At 55.3% G+C, this 21877-nt stretch overlaps 1 protein-coding gene across 1 annotated transcript in view; it reads left to right on the top strand.

Annotated features, from left to right (window-relative positions):
- The window catches only part of DRP2 (dystrophin related protein 2), a 28967-nt gene extending 8797 nt beyond the window's left edge, over positions 1 to 20170 (top strand). Inside the window, exons 2-23 of the mRNA XM_068205275.1 lie at positions 3571 to 3704; positions 4505 to 4661; positions 5719 to 5839; positions 6338 to 6606; positions 7106 to 7252; positions 7757 to 7835; positions 9021 to 9081; positions 9496 to 9557; positions 10482 to 10556; positions 12486 to 12687; positions 12899 to 12984; positions 13673 to 13830; positions 13963 to 14129; positions 14446 to 14557; positions 15606 to 15742; positions 15996 to 16061; positions 16761 to 16826; positions 17116 to 17259; positions 17885 to 18122; positions 18256 to 18376; positions 18531 to 18617; positions 19379 to 20170. Coding sequence (XP_068061376.1) covers positions 3571 to 3704; positions 4505 to 4661; positions 5719 to 5839; positions 6338 to 6606; positions 7106 to 7252; positions 7757 to 7835; positions 9021 to 9081; positions 9496 to 9557; positions 10482 to 10556; positions 12486 to 12687; positions 12899 to 12984; positions 13673 to 13830; positions 13963 to 14129; positions 14446 to 14557; positions 15606 to 15742; positions 15996 to 16061; positions 16761 to 16826; positions 17116 to 17259; positions 17885 to 18122; positions 18256 to 18376; positions 18531 to 18617; positions 19379 to 19398 — 2709 coding nt within the window. The 3' untranslated portion in view covers positions 19399 to 20170. The remainder of the gene's footprint in view (positions 1 to 3570; positions 3705 to 4504; positions 4662 to 5718; positions 5840 to 6337; positions 6607 to 7105; positions 7253 to 7756; positions 7836 to 9020; positions 9082 to 9495; positions 9558 to 10481; positions 10557 to 12485; positions 12688 to 12898; positions 12985 to 13672; positions 13831 to 13962; positions 14130 to 14445; positions 14558 to 15605; positions 15743 to 15995; positions 16062 to 16760; positions 16827 to 17115; positions 17260 to 17884; positions 18123 to 18255; positions 18377 to 18530; positions 18618 to 19378) is intronic.
- Positions 20171 to 21877: the final 1707 nt, after the last annotated feature.

The following is a 21877-nucleotide window of genomic DNA, read 5'->3' as shown; positions in this document are numbered from 1 at the left end:
GGAAGGTCTCTAGGGTCCCCTGGGTAAATGGTAGAGCAGATTGAAGAACAGAAAGGTGTGCTGGCAGCTGTCTGCAAAGCTGCCTGCGCTCTGCACTGAGCTGGCGTGAGGTGGTTTAGCACCTCTGGCGTGGGGAAATGCTGCCCGGGCTCTGCCAGGCTGTGGATCCCTCTTTGCCTGTAGCTGTTGGTCTCAGGGTAGCTCTCATCTGTCTGGACACTGATGGACAGTGCCAAAGGTTCCAGTGTTCTTCCCAGGACAAACGAGGTCCCAGCTCTGCCTTTTCCTTTTTTGTCATGTTTCAAGCATGAGAAGCATGGGCTGAGCCTGAGGTTTCTCCCTGCTGTGGCTGACCACCAGCCTGGACCTGTCTGCCTCAGGGAGCTGGGATCTGCAGGAGGAAGGCAGAGCTGTCTCTGGAGAGGCTCCAGCATGCAAGAATGAGGCAGGGGGCAGGTTCCTGGGGGCTGACTCAGGGTTTCTTGGCCCCAGGGTGACTGTTACAATGCTGCTGTGGGCCCATGCACAGGTGGTTGATAAACAGCCCGGCAAATTAAGTGAGGAGAGAGGGATAGAACAAGATGAGCAGGGAAAAGCCTTCCTGAAGTGCCTGAGCAGTCCAAGCCTCTGTGAGGGGATCAGAACCCTGCAGGATTTGCCGGGAGAGAGGAGGGGAGTGGGAGCAGGAGCAGTGTTAATGACTGCCCTCCGTTTGAAGGGGCTGCTGTTCCCACCTAGGAAACAGCCTCTCTTGTCCTTGCCTACTCCTGAAAGCTCTTGGCAGGCTGCAGACAACCCATCCTTAGCTGTGGCCGGGCCTCACTGAAGCCCCCTCCTCCAGTTTGGGAGCTGCCCTCCCATCTGTTGGACCCGAGAGGGGCTGAGGAGTGGAGCTGGCTCTGCTGGTCCCAGAGGGAGGGCCCGCACCCGTCAGATGTGCAGGCAGGGAAGGAGGGGAAGAGAGGGAGAGATACTGGGAGCTTTTCTTTCCCTCCCTGTAGGTGGAAGAGAGCATGATAAAAATTCTGGGCGTCAGGACTGTGGGGGACACAAGAAGCCAGCCCAGAGCTTTTTGGCAAAGATAAGCTATTTGCACTTGGTCCAGGCTGGCATGAACATCTGCTGGTACCCAACACCACGCTGGGACACGTGGGGGACAACAAGGGCATCTTTGACTTCTTTGGGATTAGAACTCAAGAACCTGTTTACCTTCTGGGTCACTGAGGCTCGATGGGATGATTTCCTGGATAAATCCCTTCCCTGGCACACACCCCCGTCTGCTCTCTATGTGCTCCAGCATCAGAACCGAGGTCTGCGCTGGTCATCCCAGTGCATCCCCTCTGCCCTGCCCTCGCAGGGATGGCTCTTGCAGTTCCCAGAGCATTGACCCTGCACACACCTGCTGTCCTGCAGCGGGCAGACCTCTGCCCGCCTTGTGCTTCAGGGCAGCCGCGGGGTTAAGGCAGGTTGGAGGCTGCTGGAATGCCGCTGGACAAAGCTGGGATTGAGGCTGGCTGTGAGGCGCTGCCGCCCCCCTCACATTCCTGGGGGGTCAGTGCCCAGCTCTGCCGGGCACCCGGTGCCTGCCCGCTCCCGGCCGGGTGCTGCCGCCGGGGCAGGAGCGATGCCTGCTCCTCCGGCGGAGCTCGGGGCGGATCTGGGGCTGAGCGCGGCGAGATGCACTTGCCACAGCCTGCGTGAGTGTTCTGCGGCCGAAAATAAACCTGTTCCAGGCTGGAGAGGGGGTGAGGCTCCAGGCTGGGGCTCTGGGGAAGGGATGCTGAGGGGGTGCTCGGAGCGAAAGCACTTATTTCTCCCTCTGCTTGCTTGCGGGGGTTTTGTCCTAGGGAAGCAGGTGCTCAGCACCTGCTCTCTGCTTGGTCAGTACATTATTGTCTACAAGGCTTGGGAGCTGCAGGCGTGGTGGGCTTTTAACTTATGAAATAAGGCTGGGAGGACTGGGTTGTCTGCAGAGCTGTGCTGCTGGTGCACCCAGGTAGAGCTGATCCCTTCCTTTGGTATCCCCTGGGATAGAGGCGAGGGCTGGAGCGTTCCTTGGCAGTGCCCTGGGACTGACCTGCTTCAGTGCCATGAAGACGTGCACATGCAGAGTATTGGTTTTTCTATGTGCAAGCAGCAGTTTTGGCTTCAGTGGATCATTATCTGTGGCCCCAAGAATCCTGTGAACTCTGTGGGTGATGGTTTTCCCTGTTTTCTTGGTGCTTCTGGAGTGGCAGGATGGGGAGGCAGAGCACAGCCTGTTGGATGTTTTTAGATGAATCAAACTTAGCACCAGTCTTGGCGATCGTTTGATTTTTCTCTGAGAACTGGTGTGGAGGGGGTATTTTTAGCTGTGCAGCCAAATTCCTAGTCTGGTTGTTTTCTCCTGCCTGTTGTTTCCCTCGGCTTGGCTGCATCGCTTCTCCAGACACCTCCACAAGCCCTTGGACAGCACAAGTGACAAGTATGTACACATTCCCCTTGCAAGAGCTGCTGCTTTTCCCCCAAGGCAGCTGCCCTTATCTGGCCTGTTGTACGCTGTTTAGAAAGTACTAACACATTTAATTATGGTTGATTAAGCACCTGGGGATAATTATCTCAAGCGAGCTCTAATATCAAAGCAGCATTCGATCGAAATGCTGCCATTTCTCCAACACAGCTCATTGATGTCTCACTTATGGGAAAGTGTCCATGTGTTTTGCTCAACAAACTGTGTTTTTTGGAGAGAAAATTCCCTCTCCCTCTCACTCACGGAGTCTTGTGTGAGGGGCTTCTGATCCTTCCTGTGTGTTGCTGTCACCAGCACGTGCAGCAGAGTACATTGTGATCCGGGGCATGATGCAGTGCTAAAGGCTTGGGAGAGGATTCCAACAAGGATTTGTTGTCCAGGGATCAGAACCCAGTTTTTCCAGCTGGATGTGCTTCCCTTGTGTGGCTGGGTTGGGATTTGCTTGGATCTTCTCTTCATGGCCTTTTGCAGCACCCTTCCCACGGCTGCTCATTCTGGAGAGCTGCGGAGGAGAAGCAGCATCTGTGGAGGAGAAGTGGCTTCTCAGATTTGCCATGCAGGCAGGGAATATCCTGGAGCCTCTGTAGAGGAGCAGGTGGCAAGTCCCAGTATTGGGGATGGCAAAAAGGATGTTGGCAGATCCCCTTGGTCCCTTGGAACAGCAGGATCAGCCTCCTCTTGAAGCACAGCAGCTCTGTGTAACATGGGAAAAATCATCATTAGCCCTGCAGGAGCTGTGACACATATGGACCAGCTCTGGCTTTACAGCTCTCAGCAAGATAAGCTCATTGCTGGATAACTGAGGAGAACGGGAGATGTGCAGTAAACCCTCCCTTCAACCTTTGCTCCGAGTGCTGCTGGAGCTGGCACTGCATCCTTCTTGCAGAGACAGCCAAGAGTTTCCTGGGAGCTGCTAAGAGACCACTTAAGGAACAGAGCAACCCCCTTGAGAGTTGAAAAACCAGTCAGGGTTAGGGCAGAGTGGGGTGGGTGTCCCCAGGCAAGTTCCCAAAGCACCAGGCAGCAATTTCTGGATGTAGCATGGTTCTGTTTCTGCCCAGGTTGAAGCCTCACAGGATGGTGCAGGACCTTCGTGTGTAACCCCCCGGGCTCCAAGCAGTGCTGCTGGGCCCCAGGCCCCTCTGGAGATGAATCTTTGCTGGAACGAGATTAAAAAAAAATCCCACAGCCTTCGGTAAGAGTCCTGCCTGGAGCAAGCTCCAGGCTGGCCTGGCCTTCCCGCCTTGCCTGCTGCTTGTGATTGCCTGGAGGTTTTTGAACTTTTTTGCTTGATGCACCACATGAATTCACAGTGACCTTGGCTCAGCTTCCCCTCTGGTCTACAGGCTTTTGAATGTCCTTTTGCTGGAAAGCACCTCCTCCATTTCTACCCATCCCATCCTCTCCTCCCTCCTCTCCTTCCCTCCTGCTTGCTTTCTGCTGCTCTCTATCCTCTGCCACCTCTGCAGCTGTCTCTTTTTGCCCCATGGCTTTGCCTACACCTCCTCTGTGCCCACCCCTTTGCTGGGAGCCCTCTCCACCGTGTGAGGGGAACATGCCTTCCAGATTGTCAGAGTTTGCAACTCCACAGCCAGCACGACAGAGCTTAACTGGGGCGTGTTAATTGTCTCCTGCCTTAATCCAAGGCTCCTGGAAGCTGCCCAGACACGTAAATGCCATTCCAAGCCCCCCTTGCTAGCCAGAGCAGTTCTGACCCACAGGCAAACACAGAATGACTGTCCTCTACTCTGGGCTCCAGGGTGAGGAATGGCTTCAGTTGCTTGTCCCCAGTGTCTCCATGTGTCCCCCCACCAGGCAGTGTAGCCTCTCTGCTGGCTGGGGGTCATGCATAGCCCATGCTAAGGTGTGCTGCCAGTCCCTGAGGAGGTCCTGGGGGTCAGCACCCAGCCATAGTGCTGTGCTTCCCCTCCTCAGGGAACCTGCTCCTCTCCTGTCTGTCTGTCTGTCACCTCACTGTCCTTGCTCTCCTGCCAGGGCTCGGCTGGAGGCCTTCTCTGACCACAGTGGGAAGCTGCAGGTGCCTCTCCAGGAGATCATTGACTGGCTGGGGCAGAAGGATGAGGAGCTGTCGGCACAGCTGCCCCTGCGGGGCGATGTTCTGCTGGTGCAGCAGGAGAAGGAGACACACGCGGTGCGTTCCTCCTGCCTCCCCTGTTCACTGCTGCGAGGGCCGTGGGTGGGCAGCCCTGCTTGGCACCCCTGCCTCGTGTCACTGCCCATGCCACAGCCGGTCCTTGAGTGTCTCCATCTCTGCTTCCTGAGAAATGGCAGAGCCCATCTGGTTTTAGACAATAAACCCACATTACAGCCTCGAGTCACCTGCAGCTGGTAATGAACCCTGTCCTTTGTAGAAGCTTTCCTATGTCCTACCTCTCACTGGCCTCTGCTTTTGGGATCCTGGAGCCTGGGAAGGCTGGTTGGTCTAGGGGCAGTCCTGTGGCTGGAACATGAGTGATGCCTGCAGGAGCAGGTTATTATCATATCTGAAACTGGGGTGCGCCCTGGCAGATCACAGTCTCCTGCTCCCAGGTTCACAGCATTTTTTTCTCATTGCCAGTGGCTGTTGGGCTTTAGTTGTTTTCACCTTGAAAACAAAATTAAGATGTTTACTGCTGCTATCCCTCATCCTTGCTGGAGCTTCCCTGGTGCACAAACAGCCCATCTAGCAGCCAGCACTGGCGTGGGAGCTGTGGTTGGAGGGGAGGAGAGGACACACTAGACCAGCGTGCCTCTGAAGTCTTCCCTGGCAGATGTGCTGCCTTGGGGCATCCTGCTGTTCCTCTCCTTGCTCCTGCAGCAGCTGGACCTGTTGCTGAGCAGCTGCTGGAAGCGTGGCCATGCTCCTGCTGCACGGGTGAAGAGCATCTCCAAGCAGTGCCTCTGAAAGCACCGTAAATCAAACAGCTCCTCTTGTGCAGCCCTGGCTCAACACACCATTCTGGGCTTGCTGTTCTGCCTCCCCACTCCAGCAAAGCTGCAGGCCAAACCTCTGCAGGAGCCACCTTCTGGCAGGTGGTCATTCCTTCCCTGAACTGCAAAAATATTTCTCTTAACACTGACTTCTCTCTGGCCTCCAGTGAGGTTTGGGCCGTGGGGTGAATAAATCATTGCAGCATTTGGCAAGGGGGCAGCCAGGGCACCACTTTCTGGCTCAGCCTGCTGTCTCATCTCTGTGCTCTACTCTCCAGGCTTTCATGGAAGAAGTGAAGTCTCGGGGGCCATACATTTACTCTGTCCTGGAGTCAGCACAGGCTTTCCTTTCCCAGCACCCATTTGAGGAATTAGAAGAACCAACTTTGGAAAGCAAAGGTCTGTGGAGCTGCCCCCTTTTTGTTCTCTGGTTTCACAGCTCCTCCTGGGCTGGCCCGGAGAGGGTGGAGTGGAGGTGGCTGCAGTGGCACAAAGCAGCACATCAATGCTCTGCCTCACACCACGGTGCCCAGGCTGTGCCCAGTCCTTTGGCCAAAGGTCAGGCTGGCACAGAGCAGTGTCGCTGTCCCAGGAAAAGGCAGAGGCTCCTGGTGCAGTCTATGATGGGAGCACCTCATGAGGCAGCACCAGCTGTGCTCTGGGGTAGGTTTTTTAAAGGCAGCACAGCTTCTGCCTGTGAGGATAGAGAGGCTGGATACCTAGAGGAGCTGGTGCAGAGATGGATACTATTATTACTTGTTTTCCTTCCCTTTTCCCAGTTTTCCCTAGATTTTTTTATCTCTAATTTCCCTGTCCTCCCTCCACCCCTTGCTCCACTCTCCTCTGGGCTGGGCTCTCATTTTTGCTCCCTGTTCCCCTCCTGCTTTGCCTTCCCAGATGTGTCTCCCCGGCACCGGATCCAGAACATCAGCCGCTTTGTCTGGAAGCAGGCCAACGTGGCCAGTGAGCTGTGGGAGAAGCTCACGGCCCGGTGTGTGGACCAGCACCGCCACATTGAACGGACCCTGGAGCAGCTGCTGGAGATTAAAGGGGCTATGGAAGAGCTCAGCACGACCCTGGACCAGGCTGAAAGTGTGCGGGAGACCTGGGAACCCATCGGGGACCTCTTCATTGACTCCTTGCCAGAGCACATCCAGTCCACCAAGGTACTTCTGGCTCTGAGGAGGCTCCCGCCTTGGCCATGGAGGTGATGAAATTCTGCTTCCCAGGAGGACAGAGCTGCTCCCATGGACTGCTCAGTCCAAGGCAGCCTAATTACGCGGGATCTCAGGGCCAAGGCCTCCTTCCCACAGCCCCCCTGCTTTGTGAGGGGGGTTTTGGCCAGCAGTGTCCTGAGCAACTGGCCATGCTGAGCACCTTGTCATGGCACAGGCTTTGTACACCACGGCACTACAGGTACAGGCTAGCATAGTTGAGTCATTGTCCCCTTGTCATTTATCAGGAGTAATCTGCAGCCTAGTTAGTTTGGTTGGGTAACTTTTCCCCTGCTAAGGTACCCTGTGGGAGGGTTAGTCAGTCAGTTGGCAATCACTAGCCCACCCTAACTTGTAGCAAAGGAATCAGATCCAAGTCCTGGCTACTCACCTGCTTCTTTTCCTTCTTCCCCTGCTCTGTGCCTGTGTCCCCATCCCCACTGGACTCCAGCTGTTCAAAGAGGAGCTTTCCCCCATGAAGGATGGGGTGAAAGTGGTCAATGATCTTGCGCACCAGCTTGCCATCTCAGATGTCCACCTGTGCATGGAGAATTCCCGTACCCTGGAGCAGATCAACACCCGCTGGAAACAGCTGCAGGTGGGAAGGGTCAGGAGAGAGCGCTGCAAATAAACCATGGGCAGGAGGATGCTGGGAAGGGCTGTCACTGCTGACCTTCAAGGATGATAAAGTAAGGTTTGGCACAGCAGGATGTTACAGCTGGTGTTCCTGGAAGAGAAGAGCATCAGTTCAGTGTGAGGAAAGTCTGGTAAATCTGCAGAGGTCTTGGCCAGGAAAAGGCAGTGTGAGGAACAAAGGCAGAATCAGGATGTCTTGGTGGAGATGGTCAGTATCAGCTGTGACTGCTTTGATGTCTGTGAGAGTATGGATGCAGGTGAGTTGAAGATGTGGCTGTGCTGCCCCAGGAGGAGGAGGTGTAGACGATTTAGCAGGCTGGAGGAGGACACAAACACCAAGATAGGAGAGGAAGGAAGGGCATCTGTGTGCTGGGGCATGTCTGAGTCCACTCACAAGCCTTCCTGAGTGGGTCATCAATCCAAAATGCCTGTTGGACTGGCAGTGAATTATTTTTCAATTCTCCAGGCCTCCATAAACGAACGCCTGAAGCAGCTCCAAGATGCCCACCGGGACTTCGGACCAGGCTCCCAGCACTTCCTCTCCTGTACGTGAGTGGGTCCCCCTGGCTTCTGCCACGAGGTTGCCTCTGCAGAGCAGCCTGGGCTGTGGCACAGGAAAACAGGGTGCAAAGTCCTGTTGCTGAGCCCAAAGCCATGCATGAGGCTGGAAAATTGCCCAGGCTGGTGCCCAGTGCATGGGAGCCGAAGCAGGAGGCATCTCCAAAGTTGGAATTGTGCTGCCTCACCTTGTGGGAGCAAGGGTGGGATGTGAGTGTGGTTTCCCTTCAGAGCACAGAGCTGTGACACTCACAGCAGCAGCTCCCAGGAGACACTGGGACTGTGTCAGCCTCAGAGCAAGACAACAGATGGCAGGAAAAGGCAGTCCCTCATATCCTGCGTTAGTTATTTGGAGGCTAAAAATGTGCCTTTTCAGGAGGTTTTCATTCATGTGGCGAGGCAGAGGGATGCTGTTTTTACAGATCAGAGCTGTTGGCTGGCAGCTCTCAGGCCTGCAAAGGCTGGGCAGCAGGTTGTGCTCCAGAGCCTGAGGTCCATCCTTGGAAATGCTGAGCCCTGCCGTCTCCGGATGTCAGTGGGATTCATTGGCCTGTGCTTCTCTGCAGACTGCATACTCCTATCTGAAAGGAGGAATGACTTTTCCAGTTGCTGGAATTGATGCACTACCTGTGAAAAAGGAAAATAACCGAGGGTCATGCCGTGGCTTCCATCCTCTATGTAACATAGGGTGGCAGGCAGCTGGTATGGGATGAATCCTCATCTTCCCACGATGCTGCAGCTGTCACACGGAGCAGGAACAACAGGAACCACAGATGCTTTGGGTGTCTGAGCCTGGTCATAACAGGCAGTGCTGTGTCTGTGTGCCCAAATTCCATCTGCTATGAGCCCTGCCCACTGGTCACCACAAGGTTGCATTGGGTGTCATCAAAAGCATCGGGAAATGTCTCTTCCTAAGTTCTGAGCTCAGCCAGATACAAAGCCCCTGGCTCGAGAGGCAAGATGTCTCTAACAAGACCAGCAGTCCAGTCTTTTTTATAGGCAGCATCCCCTTGCCTGCACCAACACCTCCAGCTGGTGATTTGGGAAGATGCAGCCTTTTCAGAGGCACCCACCTGTTGGCACAGTCCTGCTGTGCCAGGGCTGGCATCAGAAACGGCAGCATCTTAGAGGAGCATTTGGTGTTGATCTGACACGTGTTTCTCTCCTTGCAGCCTCTGTCCAGGTCCCCTGGGAGCGAGCCATTTCCCCCAACAAAGTGCCATACTACATCAAGTGAGTGTGTTCCCAGACACAGCCCAAGGTCTTCTCTGGCCTGGAGGGATCAGGAATTGGGCACCAATGAGGAGAGGATTGAAGGATTGTTAGCGTGGCCATGTGAGAGTGAGAGCTCACCTCCAGTGAAGCAGATCTTCCTCAGCCTGGCAGATCCAGGCTTTCCCTGCCTGCTGGGATGCCCAAGATGAGGGGAAACCCCAGTTGGAAGTGGGGGGCTGGCAGCAAGTGGGAATATCTTGCTGTGGGCATCCTTCATGCTGCTGTGGCTGGGAAGCGTGCTCAGGGAGATCCAGCAGTGTCTGCAGACACTGAAACACTTGCTTCCAGCGCTGGCCAGGTCCCTTTTTTAATCTCTCACGGCAGCTCTTGGTTACCCAATTGACTCTTGGTCTCCATCTATTTTGCTTCCAGCCACCAGGCCCAGACGACGTGCTGGGACCACCCAAAGATGACAGAGTTGTACCAGACGCTGGGTAAGGAGGCTGTCACAGAACCATTTGAGTAGCACGTGCCTTTTTTTGCAGCATGGGGTGCATGTGAGATTCCCCCAGGCCACCTGCTCCCCTCTGCAGCACAGGGTCCCCCAAAGCAGTGGGGTGTTGTGGGTTTGCAGGCCCCAAGTTGGGCAACTCCCTGGGGGCTCCCCTGGCAGGGGAGCCCCTCCTGGAGCAGTTCTGTGTCAGGAACAAGAGGCACATTGGACTTTTTTGGTCTTCAGCCTCTGTTTATTGTTATCTTATCAAAACTTCAGCACACTGTCTGCACCAGACTCTGCGTACAGGAAAAGCAGCACAAAAATGGCCAACAATCTCTTGTTACAAGGCCTTTTAAGTCTAATCAAAAACTAAGCTACCCAATTAAGAAGTGACACCTAAATTATTTTCCTTTGTACCCCAATAACTGACCCCTACAGACCCACAATGCGGATTTTTCTACCCAAATACAAGATACCACCCAAACCCAAGAAGAAAGAGGAAGAAGAGAGAAGAAAGGAACTCAAGACAACACCCTATATCCTCCCTCTTGAACCCATCTATAACATACTAAAAAATCCTAAAACCTAAATTTCTCACCCATGTGACATACTACACTACTATCTACAGTCTCTACGATCTGTTTCACACTTTTGTGGTTTCTAGTTTACTTTGAGGGTTAGGAGGCCTTCTCCATGAATGAGGGTCAAAGTCAGTGTTTTCCTGGGAGTCAGAGCACCCCAGGGCAGATGGGGGGATATTCCCCCTGCCCTGGGTTCCCACAGGTGTGACCCCTGCCAGGCTCTGCTCCTCACTCTCCTGCACGTGCTCTGCTGGGGTCTGAGAGCTGCAGCTGCTGCTTCCTGCCCTGGAGGCAAGGATGTTGTGCTGTGGTTTTATTCTTGTTTTCCTCTGTCACTGCAGCGGATTTGAACAACATCAAGTTCTCTGCGTATCGGACGGCCATGAAACTCCGGCGGGTGCAAAAAGCCCTTCGATGTGAGTGTGGGAAGGGTTGCCCTCCTGCTGGCTCTCCCTCAGCCAAGGCATTAAGCTAACACAAGCTTTTATCAGCACATCAAAGGCAGGAGGCACCAGGGGATAGGTAGCTGAGGCGAGAAACCAGGAAGATCAGCCTGGGAAGCTGAACAAATGCACCAGTCTGTGTCAGCACCTTTCTTTACAGCTTGGGGTGGAAATGACTCAAGGGCAGGTGGTGTCCAAAGGGATATGAGAACAAAGTGGTCCAGCTCAGGGTTACAAAGCTGTGGGATCAGGCAGGAGCTCACCAAGCAGTTCCAAAGGAGCATGCAGAAGGTGTGGATGTAACTGAGAGATGAAACCAGCCTCACTGGCAGGGACAGAGAGGGCTTCACTGCTTAAAGAGGAGGAAGGGAGCCAATAAACCTGACTTCTGCACTCTTGGTGAAAACTGGAGGATTACTAGCCAGGTGAATATGATCCAACAGGAGTTCAAACATCTCTCCAAGAGGTAGCTACTCCCTGGAAACTGCTGAGGAGTTTCTGGTGGAACTGGCAAGCAGGCAGGTGGGAATCTGATAGAATCCTTGGCTGCTCAGAGCTTTTGACAAAGCCTCTCACCTAAGGCTCTTCAAAATCAAGCAGCAGCAGGCTGAGGGAAATCCTCCTCCTGAATGAATTGTTCATGAAGGGGAGGAGGTACAGCCAGGCAGCAGTGGGGCCCAGGCAGACCTGTGCTCCTTGACATCCTGTGAACGGGCTGGAAGAAGGCAATGAGTCAGGGTAAGAGGAGTTTGGGTTCTCAAGGGAGTCAAACCCTGGCTGTGGAGTATTTCCATAACACTGTGGTGATCAGGCTGTCCTGTACCCAGGGACATTCAGGGATGATGTAATGCAAATGGAATAAAGCTTTTGCCACCCTGTTAAGGTGTCCGTGCAGCAGCAGGCAGGGTGTGGAGAGGAAACAAGGGCGAAGAGCAAAGGAGAGCTCTCCTCTGTGCTGCTTGTGCATCTTTGGTTGTGCCTCTCTTGCATCTCACATGCTGCATTGTCACCTTCTTTCCACTCCAGAAATGACTTGGATGAGTGCTCTTTATTCAAGATATACTTGAGAAAAGGGCAAGGAGATTGCCAAGGCAGCTTTCCCATCATGAGAAGTTTGGTGGAGTGGCTGTGTAGGAAAGAGGCAGTGAGGGATAGATCAGAGCCATATGCAGTCGTGGGCAGTGTGGACACGAGGGTGGGCAGGAGTGATACTCCCTGGCATGGAAACTGGGGCTTCCCAGTGCAAGTGTAGCAGCTTTGACAGGAGAAGGGAGGATTTTTCCACAGAGTGAAGTTACAGTGTAGAAAAGGCACACTATCCCCTGGGTACTGTGAATATAAAAGGTCTCAAAGATGGAAAGACTTTCAGGAAAGAAATATTGCTGGTTGCTAACACAGTAGCACGTACGACCTGCAGCCATAGAAATCTGAAAGCAGGGCAGCTCACACTGTCCTAGCCCTGCTTTGGGTTTGTGCCTCACCCTGCCAGAGCTGGAGACAGGACTGATCCATCTCTGGGCAGGTGCTTGTAGGGTCTGTGGGGGTCTGTGCCCCCTCATCTCCCCACACCAACCCCACAGGGACCTGTCTTGTGCAGAGAGGCCAGCACTGGGCTCTGCACAGAGCCTTCCATGGGTAGCATTTTCATGGCCATGACACAGAAAAGAGGAAGGAAGGTCACAGAGAATGGTGTCTAAAGGTGGAAATGTGTTATTTTGGGAGAAGTTTACAGGCAGGAGAGAAATTCTAGGAGCTGCACCCATCCTTTCCAGCATCTTTCCCAACACAGTGGGACTAACACTGCCCCAGGTTAGGGCAGGACTGCATCTCTCTCCTCTTGACTCTCACCTCTCTCATTTCCCCTCTTTCCCTCTGTTGCCTCTGCCTGTGCTTTCTGTGCAGTGGACATGGTCACCCTGGCCACAGCTTTGGAAATCTTCAATGAGCACGACCTGCAGCCCAGCGACCGGGCGATGGACGTGGTGGAGGTGATCCACTGCCTGACCGCCCTCTACGAGCGGCTGGAGGAGGAGCGGGGCATCCTGGTGAACGTGCCCCTCTGCGTGGACATGAGCCTCAACTGGCTGCTGAACGTCTTTGACAGGTACCTCTCCCTCAGTGTCCCCCGAGCTCTGGGGCTGCCTGGCCTGGGAGGAACCCGCCGTGCTGCTCTTCCAGCTGGCAGCGCTGCGCTGCACAGGGGGTCTGGCTGCTAGTGAGGGAGGCTGCCTGGTGTGTGCTTGCCTTGATGACCCCCCCTGCCAAAAAAACACGCTCTGGAACATTTGCAAACCTGTGCCTATCTCGTCCTGCAGTGGCCGCAGTGGGAAGATGAGGGCTCTCTCTTTCAAGACGGGCATCGCGTGTCTGTGCGGGACAGAGGTCAAGGAGAAGTTCCAGTGTGAGTCCCTTGTCTGCCTCCCCTAGAATCTGGTGTGAATTCACCTCGGGAAAACAGGAGTGGTTTTGTTTCCTGGCTCAGACCTTCTTTGCCCAGGAAGAGCAAAGAAACAGCTTTCCTGCAGTGACTAAGCTGCTTGCATCATTACCTCTCCCTCCCTCCCTAGGCCTACGCCACCAAAATTAGGAGGTGTTTTTGTAGACTGACTGGTGCTGCAGTGATCTTGCTTGCGTGGCACTGTAAGGAACAGTGCAGAGAAGGCACACAGGAACATTATCCAATGCTTTCCAGAAGGAAAATACCAGGGGGTGCATGGCTGGGGGGAAGTAGGTTTCAGGCAAATTGCTTTCCTCACTGCATTTTAACCATGGAATATTGTGGAGGAGATTGTTGTGTAGCACAGGGAGCACCAAGGTGTTAAATGAAGGGATTAGGCTGATTCATAGAGGATAGTCTAGCTGGGGCTGTTTAATAAATGATGTGTGTAACCCCTATCTTAAGAAGACACTAAACTGATTATTAAGAACTGGAAGGACAGTGGTAGAAGTTATTTAGTCATAGCTCAGGTTTTTCCTCGTATTTGAGCTCTGTGCTGGAGGCGGTCAGTGGGCTCCCTGGTGTGACCCACACCCTGCTCCCCGTGCCTGCCTGCTGCTGGGCTGTCAGTGGTGTGTCTGTGTGCCCGCAGATCTCTTCAGCCAAGTGGCAAACGCCGGGGGCCTGTGTGACCAGCGGCACCTGGGCGTCCTGCTCCACGAGGCCATCCAGGTCCCGCGCCAGCTGGGGGAGGTGGCAGCGTTCGGGGGCAGCAACGTGGAGCCCAGCATCCGCAGCTGTTTCCGCTTTGTGAGTGCGGGGCCACGGCCCTCGCCCCGCCTGCAGCAGCTGTGCTGGGGACAGGCTCCCGAGGAGGCAGGGGACCTGCACCCCACCGTGGCTGCCTCCCAGCTCTGAGCAGTCCCTTCCTCTCCCTCCCAGAGTAATGGGAAGTCTGCCATTGAGGCATCCCAGTTCCTGGAGTGGGCCAACCTGGAGCCACAGTCCATGGTGTGGCTGGCGGTGCTGCACCGGGTGACCATGGCCGAGCAGGTGAAGCACCAGACCAAGTGCTCCGTCTGCCGGCAGTGCCCCATCAAGGGATTCAGGTAAGGGCTGTGATATGGGACCCTGGCCCCAAGGGCAGTGTGTGCTGTCCTGCAGGACAGAGCTGAGTTACTCTGTGCTCTTGGGGGAGCCTGCAGCTCTGCAGCCAGCAGTGTTCCTGGCAGGGCAGAGCAGGTGCCAGCTAAGGGGAAGGAGCAGAGTGCTTTCCTGGGGACTTCAGCCATCAGCACTGTGGGTTCACTGGGGTGTTAGAGTGACTCAGGCCACCTCTGTCCCCTCCCGCTGACCTTTTCTTGGGCTTTAAACACGTGTTTTGATGACTTCCAGTGCTTCCCTATGGCCTCTTGACCTCTCCAGGTATCGGAGCCTGAAGCAGTTCAATGTGGATATCTGCCAGACCTGCTTCCTCACCGGGCGAGCCAGTAAAGGCAACAAGCTGCACTACCCCATCATGGAGTACTACACCCCGGTACGGAGCTGGGCTGGGCTGGGAGGGCCCTGGCACAGAGCAGGGCCCACTGATGGCAGCAGCCTTGTGATGTTTAGGCTGGTGCAGCCCCACAGGTGGATCCCTTGTGTAGTTTTGTACCCTCTGCCTGCTGGAGGCTGCCTGTGTCCCTGCTATTCTGGGGCTCGTGGTGTCTAGGTTTGGAAAGACAGCTGTCTGCTAAGGAAGGCAGGAGCCTCCCCTGATATGGAAAAATGTAGACCCCCTTCCTCCAAATTGTTGTAAATTTGAAATTAAGGGGGGCTCTCGACAAAAATATGGGAACAGGAATAACAGTTCTTTATTAGGGAAGAAAATAAAAAGATAAAATAAACAATGCAGTGAACCAAAACAGCACTGACAGAGTCAGAATACAACATGACACTCTGTTGGTCAGGGTGTTGGCAGCAGTCCAATTGGGAATTGTGGCTGCAGCCCTCCTGGAGTGTCAGGTGTGGTTCTGTAGGAGCAGTGATCCTCTAGAAAAGGTGTAGTCTTCCTTTGAAAATCCAGTGGAAGAGGCAGCTGTTCCTCTGGGAAATCCAGTGCAGGAAAAGCCATGCTGGCGTTCCACAAACTCGAGATTATATCCAGGTAGGAATGCTTGGCTCCTCCCTCTGAGCAGAGCATCTCCCAGTGGGATGTAATAGTTCTTCTCAGTCATGCAGTGACATTCAATGGCCCATTATCAGCAGATTTCTCCTCTGAGAGAGGATTGCTTGTGGAAGAGATAAGGAAAAATGCCCTCTTAACAGAAGACAACTGCCATACAGATGGCAAATGGAATGCATCTTGCCTTGCAATCTGGGGCTCATGGTGATGCATGGCCCCCAGTGCCCAGCTTGGCCTGTGCCAGGCCCCAGGACAGGCTCACAGATCTGCTGTGGCCCTCCTTGCTTCCTCAGTTTTATCTGCCTCTTCCCCCGTGGAGCTCATGCCCAGCCTGAGGGGATATCTTATTGTGGGTGCTGAGCTGTGGTCCCGCACTTCTCATTAAAGAGGCACCTGTGTCATATTTGTGTCTCTGCAGACCACATCCAGTGAGAACATGAGAGACTTTGCCACGACACTGAAGAACAAGTTTCGGTCCAAGCAGTACTTCAGCAAGCACCCACAGAGAGGTTACCTGCCCGTCCAGTCTGTGCTCGAGGCTGACTTCTCTGAGACGTGAGTTGGCTGTGCCCTGGGTTGTGTCTTTTGGCCCAGAATGAGACATGGCTTCTGTGGATGGAAAGAGCATCTCAGCTCATACAGGGCTCCTGGGGGAGGGCTGGAGGAGCTCTTGGTCTAGGGATGATATGCCACCTTGTTCTTGAAGGAATGGAGATTTTGGTCTCTCTGTCCAGCCTGTCCCTGGCTCTTCTCAGCCAGGTGGGATCAGTCTCTGCCCAGCCTGCTGACCAGTGTGCATTTCTTGCAGCCCAGCCTCCTCCCCGATGTTACCACATGCCGACACACACTCCCGGATCGAGCACTTTGCCAGCAGGTACCACCACTGGGCTCTGCTGTCCTGCCGGGGCATGGAACATGACCCTGGTGGGTGTGGGGGGGCTTTGGGGCAGATAGATGGTCACAGACCCCTCCAGGTGCCCCAGCACGCTGCACAGCCAGGCAAACCTGCTTGAGACATGGCTGGTACTGTGTAAATTGGCAGCAAAGACCATGCATTTGACAGCAGATGTCTTGGTGATGCAGGAGCCCCCACGTGCTGTCCTGCTCTTCCCAGTATGAGCTGCTGGATGGATTCTCAGCAGGCACATCCCTCAATGTCTTGTTCTGCTCTGTGTCCTCACCAGAGCTGTTTGCCAGCTTCCCACTGCTGCTGCCCTGTGGTTTGTAGTGCCTCTGCCCTCGCTGTGGGGACCCAAGGGGTACAGGAAGCCTGTACTTTTAGCTCAGGTCCTAGGCTGGAGCTGGAATTCTTACATCCCTTTCCTTTGCTTGTGAGAGAGGAGGCTGAGCCGACTGCACAGCACCAGCTCTTTATTCTAGAGACTTACACCCAGAACAGGAGTGTATTTTGGTTTTTAAAAAGGCAAAACTCTCTACAGCCTGTGCAGGACAGATCGGTGCAGGCCAGGTGGGAGACCCTGCAGAGAGGGGTCTTACAGGGCCAGCTGCAAGTAGCTGAGCAGACATGTAGGGTGTCTCTGACCACATCTCAACCTTTTTCTCTTCCCTCCAGGCTTGCAGAGATGGAAAGCCAGAACTGTTCCTTCTTCAGTGATAGCCTGTCCCCTGATGACAGCCTGTGAGTTCTCCTTTCCCTTCTCCTCACCTCCTGATGAGTCAGGGCTCCTGTGGCTCTGTCCATGCCTAGCCAGGGTACAGAAATACTTTCTATCCCAGTCCCATTGAGTGAGAGGCTCTTGGGCATCCCCAACAACAAACATCAGGGATGCTGAGCCCCTTCTGAGCTCTAGGCCTGGAGCAGCCAGGAGCTCCCCTATGAAACTGCCTCCCTCCATGCTGTCCTTCCCCAAGGGCACACAAATCCCATGATTTTCCTAATGAAGGTGTTTCTCCACGTGCTGGAACAGGGATGAGGACCAGTACCTGCTGCGTCATTCCAGCCCCATCACAGACAGAGAGCCTGGGGGCAGCCAGCAGCTTCCAGGAGGCCTCAACATGGATGACAAGGGAGAGCTGGAGAGAGTCCTGGCCCACTTAGAGGATGAAAACAGGTAGAGACATGGGCAGCTCTGAAAGTGGGGGCTATAGCCTAAGAGGGAGGAAGGGACTGGACAAGTGTTGTAGAGCTCAGAGTGGAACCAGGGGATGCTGCTGGGTCTGGAGGTGGGGATTGCAGATGCTGAGAGGGCAGTTTTGGAGGGTGTCTAAGCTGAGCACTAAAACTCAGTGAGGGTGTGCTTTCCAAGGAAGGGAGATGACTCTGTTCCCCAAAATATTCCTTCCTACATCCACAGAACCTGTTCCCTCCTGAACCCCAAGCGGGTTGAAGTGAGCCCAGGGCACCCTGTCCTTCTTGTCCCTGAGCCCCTCATGAACAGTGGTATTGCTGCTCTGGGCCAGGGTGAGGCTCTAGGCAAGGCACACCAGCTCAGGAGGAGGTGATGCTTTCCCTGCCCCTGTTTTCAGCCTCTTGGGAAAGTGGTTGCATATCTGTGAACCCCCTGTGTGGGGTAGAACCACAGACAGGCCACTCTGCAGTGCAGCATCCTGGCCCTTAAGCTTCACAAATGGCAAAGCTTTGTCTGAGTCGTGGGCCACCCCCAGTGTGCAGCTCCTGGGTGTTTCCAGCAGTCTCTAGGAAGGATTGAGGGGATGCTGACCTGGGCTGTCCTGCAGGATCCTCCAGGGAGAGCTGAGACGTTTGAAATGGCAGCACGATGAGGCAGTGGAGTCTCCAACCTTGGCCACAGGCTCTCCTGAATCAGTGCAAGACCCACGTAACGAGGAGCTCCTGGCAGAAGCACGAATCCTCCGGCAGCACAAGAGCCGCCTGGAGACACGGATGCAGATCCTGGAGGACCACAACAAGCAGCTGGAGTCACAGCTGCACAGGCTGAGGGAGCTGCTGCTGCAGGTATGCTCAGAGCAAGGATGGGGTGGGCTTTGCCACGGCAGAGCTGTGACAATGGCACAAAGGGGATGGGCAGAGAGGAAGCCAAGGACAGAGGGTCATGACAACCTTCCCACAACAACTCTTCTCACTCCAGCCTCCAGCAGAGTCAGAAGGCAATGGTTCAGCAGCCTCCTCCTTGGCTTCATCTCCACATCAGTCAGAAGGCAGCCAGGCAAAGGAGAAAGAGCACAACACCCCTGACACTGAAACTGCAGGTGAGATTTGGGCTTGGGCTGAGCTCCTGGCCCTGCTCCCTTGTTCCCATGCTGCAGGAAGCTGCCTGCACCCTGCCATCCTGCAGAGATGCTGGCAGCCTGGTGGATGCCCAGAGAGCCTTTTCCTATCCACCTGCCCTCCTTGCCACTGCAGATGAGGTGGAAGCCAAAACCCAGGAAGTCAGTATGTGCCTGGAAGACATAATGGAGAAGCTGCGGAGCGCCTTCCCCAACTCCCGAGGTACCTGAGTGAAATCCTCCTCTCTCGCTTCTTACTGCTCCCTCAGGTGAGGTTTTCCCCTGCCCCGACCCCAGCTTCCCTGCAACAGCTGATGGATGCCCTGCAGTGCTTCAGCCAAGAGCTCTGCTGCTGCAGTGCTGCTGGGATGGGTGTGTGGCCTGAGAACGGAGGAGGAGGAGGAGGCTTCACACGTGCAAGGAGAGGCCATCAGAGCTGCCAAGTGCACAGACCAAACATCTCTGTGATGAGCTGCAAGGCAGCCTCCTGCCCTGCTCAGGACCTGCACCCCACAGGGCTCCCACTGTGAGGATGGACAGACCTGTCAGCACCACCTGCAGCGAGCTTTGAGCCCCCTCCTGGCTTCATCCCTGTCCAGACCCCTCTGCAGGAGAGGTTGAGGCCCCAGTAGCCTGGTGAGATGGAAGCAATGGTGCAAGCTCTCCTGGCTGCTCATGGACAGCTCTTCCCAGCAGGGATGGAGACTGGGGGATGTGGATGGCACTCCGCTCACTCAGTGGGTTTTGGTGTTGGTCATTCTGCTCTTTAGCTCTGTGCTCCAGCGTAGGAGCAGCACTTGGTCTCTTGCCCAGGCTGCCAGAGGGTGCTTGGTGCCAGCACTAACATGAGGCGGTGGTCTGCCCATGCAGACTCTTGCCCACTTTCTGCCATCCCTGAGCAGGATCCTCCTGGCTCTGCAGCAGCCCCCTTCTAACCAGGTGGCTCTGGGTCCTGTTTTCCTGACCTGTCTATTTCTCTTTCAGGTATGACCTCCCTTATCTAACATCTCCTGTGAGCCAGAGGCTTTTCCTAACCAGCTACCTGGCTGCTTTCCTCCCCCTCTCTCCCTGCCATGCTCCCTGTGCTGCAGCAGACCTCACACAGTCTCCCTCTGAGCTGGCGGTACAGGATGCTTGCCAGCTCCAGAAGATCTCAGGGGAACATAGCTCATGCAGGAGTGGGACTGTGGGCTCCCTGGGAGGCTGGTTTGGGCACTGGGCTGCAGTGTCCCAGCCTGGGTGGGATGGTTCAGAAGAAAGAACTGAAGCCATGAAAACTTCCTGTCTCCCCTGGCACCCACGGGCTGCTGTCCTTGCCTGAAGCCCTCGGGGGCTGCAGAGCTCAGCATCCCACTCTTCATTCGTGCCCAGGAGCTTTCAGGTCTTTGGGCACCAAAACACTCCTGGAGGCACACAGTTTTTAAAATAACTCTTTATAACAGTAACCAGCTGCCAGCCTTATGGTTTGAACTCTGCCACCCAAGGCTCTGCAGCCAACCAGGCACATACCACCAGGAGAGAGTCTGTGAGGTTTATGGAGTAGGGATTGAGTCCATGTTAGAGCTTCAGCCCAGCTAGTAGCCTTATATTGAGAGGGTCTTTATAACAGAGCCTTATTGTTTAATTTGCATATATATATATATATACACACTGAAATACTCTCATGGACTCAGTCTATTAAACTCTAATACCTTAAGTGTAGCTGCCCTTCACTTTCAGAGCAGGCCAACTCCTGCTCCCAGGGGAACCAGCACCTTCCCTGTTGCTTCCATTGCCTTGCAGGGCTGCTGTGAGGGCTGGACCCACAGCAGGTACTTCATCCTGCCTGCTTTCCTGGGGAGCCGTGCCTTTGCCATGGCAGAGTCCTGCACAGACCCAGCTCCATGCCTGGGGAGCCTCAGCTCCTGCAGGGAGGGGTTTCTCCAGCCACACTCCAGCCCTGAGGCCACCTTGGTCTGATGCAAGTGCATGGCAGTGTGGGCAGGCGGCAGGACAGGCAGGGCACCTCCTTGCTGCCCCCGGGGAGCAGCTGCCCTGCTGCTGTCCCCAGCTTTGAGTTGGGCTGGGGGCTGCCGGCCCTCGTTGGGAGCGGGTCCCGTGGGGCAGTGCGGGGAGGCTGCTCTGCCAGCTGGCAGGGCAACCTGGGGGTGGTGGCTCCTGGTCCCCAGGGTCCCTCGGGCTGGCTGTCTTGTGCTGTGTAATGTCGAGAAAGAGGCAGAGTCAGGTGCTGCAGGGTAACCCAGAGCAGGGGCTGACATGGCCCTGGTGCTCTGGAGCCACAGGTTGTGGAGAGATGAGAGGCTTGAGCCCTCGGGGCAGGGCAGGGCTGCACACTGGGGTGAGACATCCCAATGAACAGGGCTTGCAAGGAGCGAGCCAGGGCTGCTGTTGCTGGCTGGGACAGGACACGGAGCTGAACTGTCCGGGGAGGTTGTGAGCATGCAGGGTGTGAGGCCCAGGGCTGTGGGCTTGGCTCTGGGCTGTCGGCAGAGGTGAGGAGCAGTGCCCACCCCCAGGACAAGGCGGTGTGAGCCTTACAGCCAGGGCTATTCAGTGTCTGCTGGCAGCAGCGTGGGTGGCTGTCCTTGCTGTCCCCTGTGCTGGCCAGGTGAGTGGCAGGAGGGCAGTGTGGTGGAATTAGGGTGGCTTTAGGCATGCTGTGTCAGGCTGTGGGCGAGAGGGACCCCGGGCCAGCCTGTGAGACCCAGCTGGACCCCTCGGTTATCCCAGGGGCAGGATGGGAGCAGCCTGGGGAGCAGCAGAGTGAGGCTTGGCCTGAGGGTGTGGTCAGGAGTATCCAGCCTTGGGGGGCCCTGGAGAAAGAAAAAGGGCAGAATTCTCTGGGACCAGAGCTGTTGCCCCCAGTGCCAGGTGTGGGGAGCAGAGGTGGCCAGGTTGGGTGCTTGGGCTGTGTTTGGGAGCCAGGATGTGTCAGGGAGGGGAGCAGGCTGGCTAATGCTCTGGTAACCATGTACTGTGGTGCTGCTGTCCTCACTGCTTTGTGGCATCTCTGCTCTGGAAAGAGAATAAATTTGTATTTATACTGATTCCTGGATCAGTGCTCTGGCCTCTTCTATCCGTGCGTGTCGGCCGAGTCAGCTCCCGTTGCTGTGCCATGATGGCACTGCTCCTGCAGGGCTGCTGGGACACAGCCTGCGCTGTCACCCTGGCTGTCCACACCACCTGAGGCAGAACAGAAGCTGTGAGCAGAGCCCCAGGATCCCCAGACACAGGCGTGTCCCCCAGCCACCATCTTCATCCTCTTCCAACAAGGTCTGTTCAGGCCATGTGGCTGCTGAGGGGTGGGACAGGGGCTGTGCAGGGACAGTCCCTCTTTCCCCCAGGAACTCTGGCTGTAGGAAACCCTTCAGCCCAGGCAGGAGGCAGAGTGGGATGCTGGGCAGGCAAGGCAGTCCTCTCCCTCCTTTCTCTCTGGAGCTCCATGAAGTTTTCAGTGCCCAGAGGTGTCCGAGTGCCTCAGTC

This window comes from Anomalospiza imberbis, chromosome 14, assembly GCF_031753505.1.
Source record: "Anomalospiza imberbis isolate Cuckoo-Finch-1a 21T00152 chromosome 14, ASM3175350v1, whole genome shotgun sequence".
Classification (NCBI taxonomy): domain Eukaryota; kingdom Metazoa; phylum Chordata; class Aves; order Passeriformes; family Viduidae; genus Anomalospiza; species Anomalospiza imberbis.
This window is presented reverse-complemented; position numbering and strand designations above follow the sequence as displayed.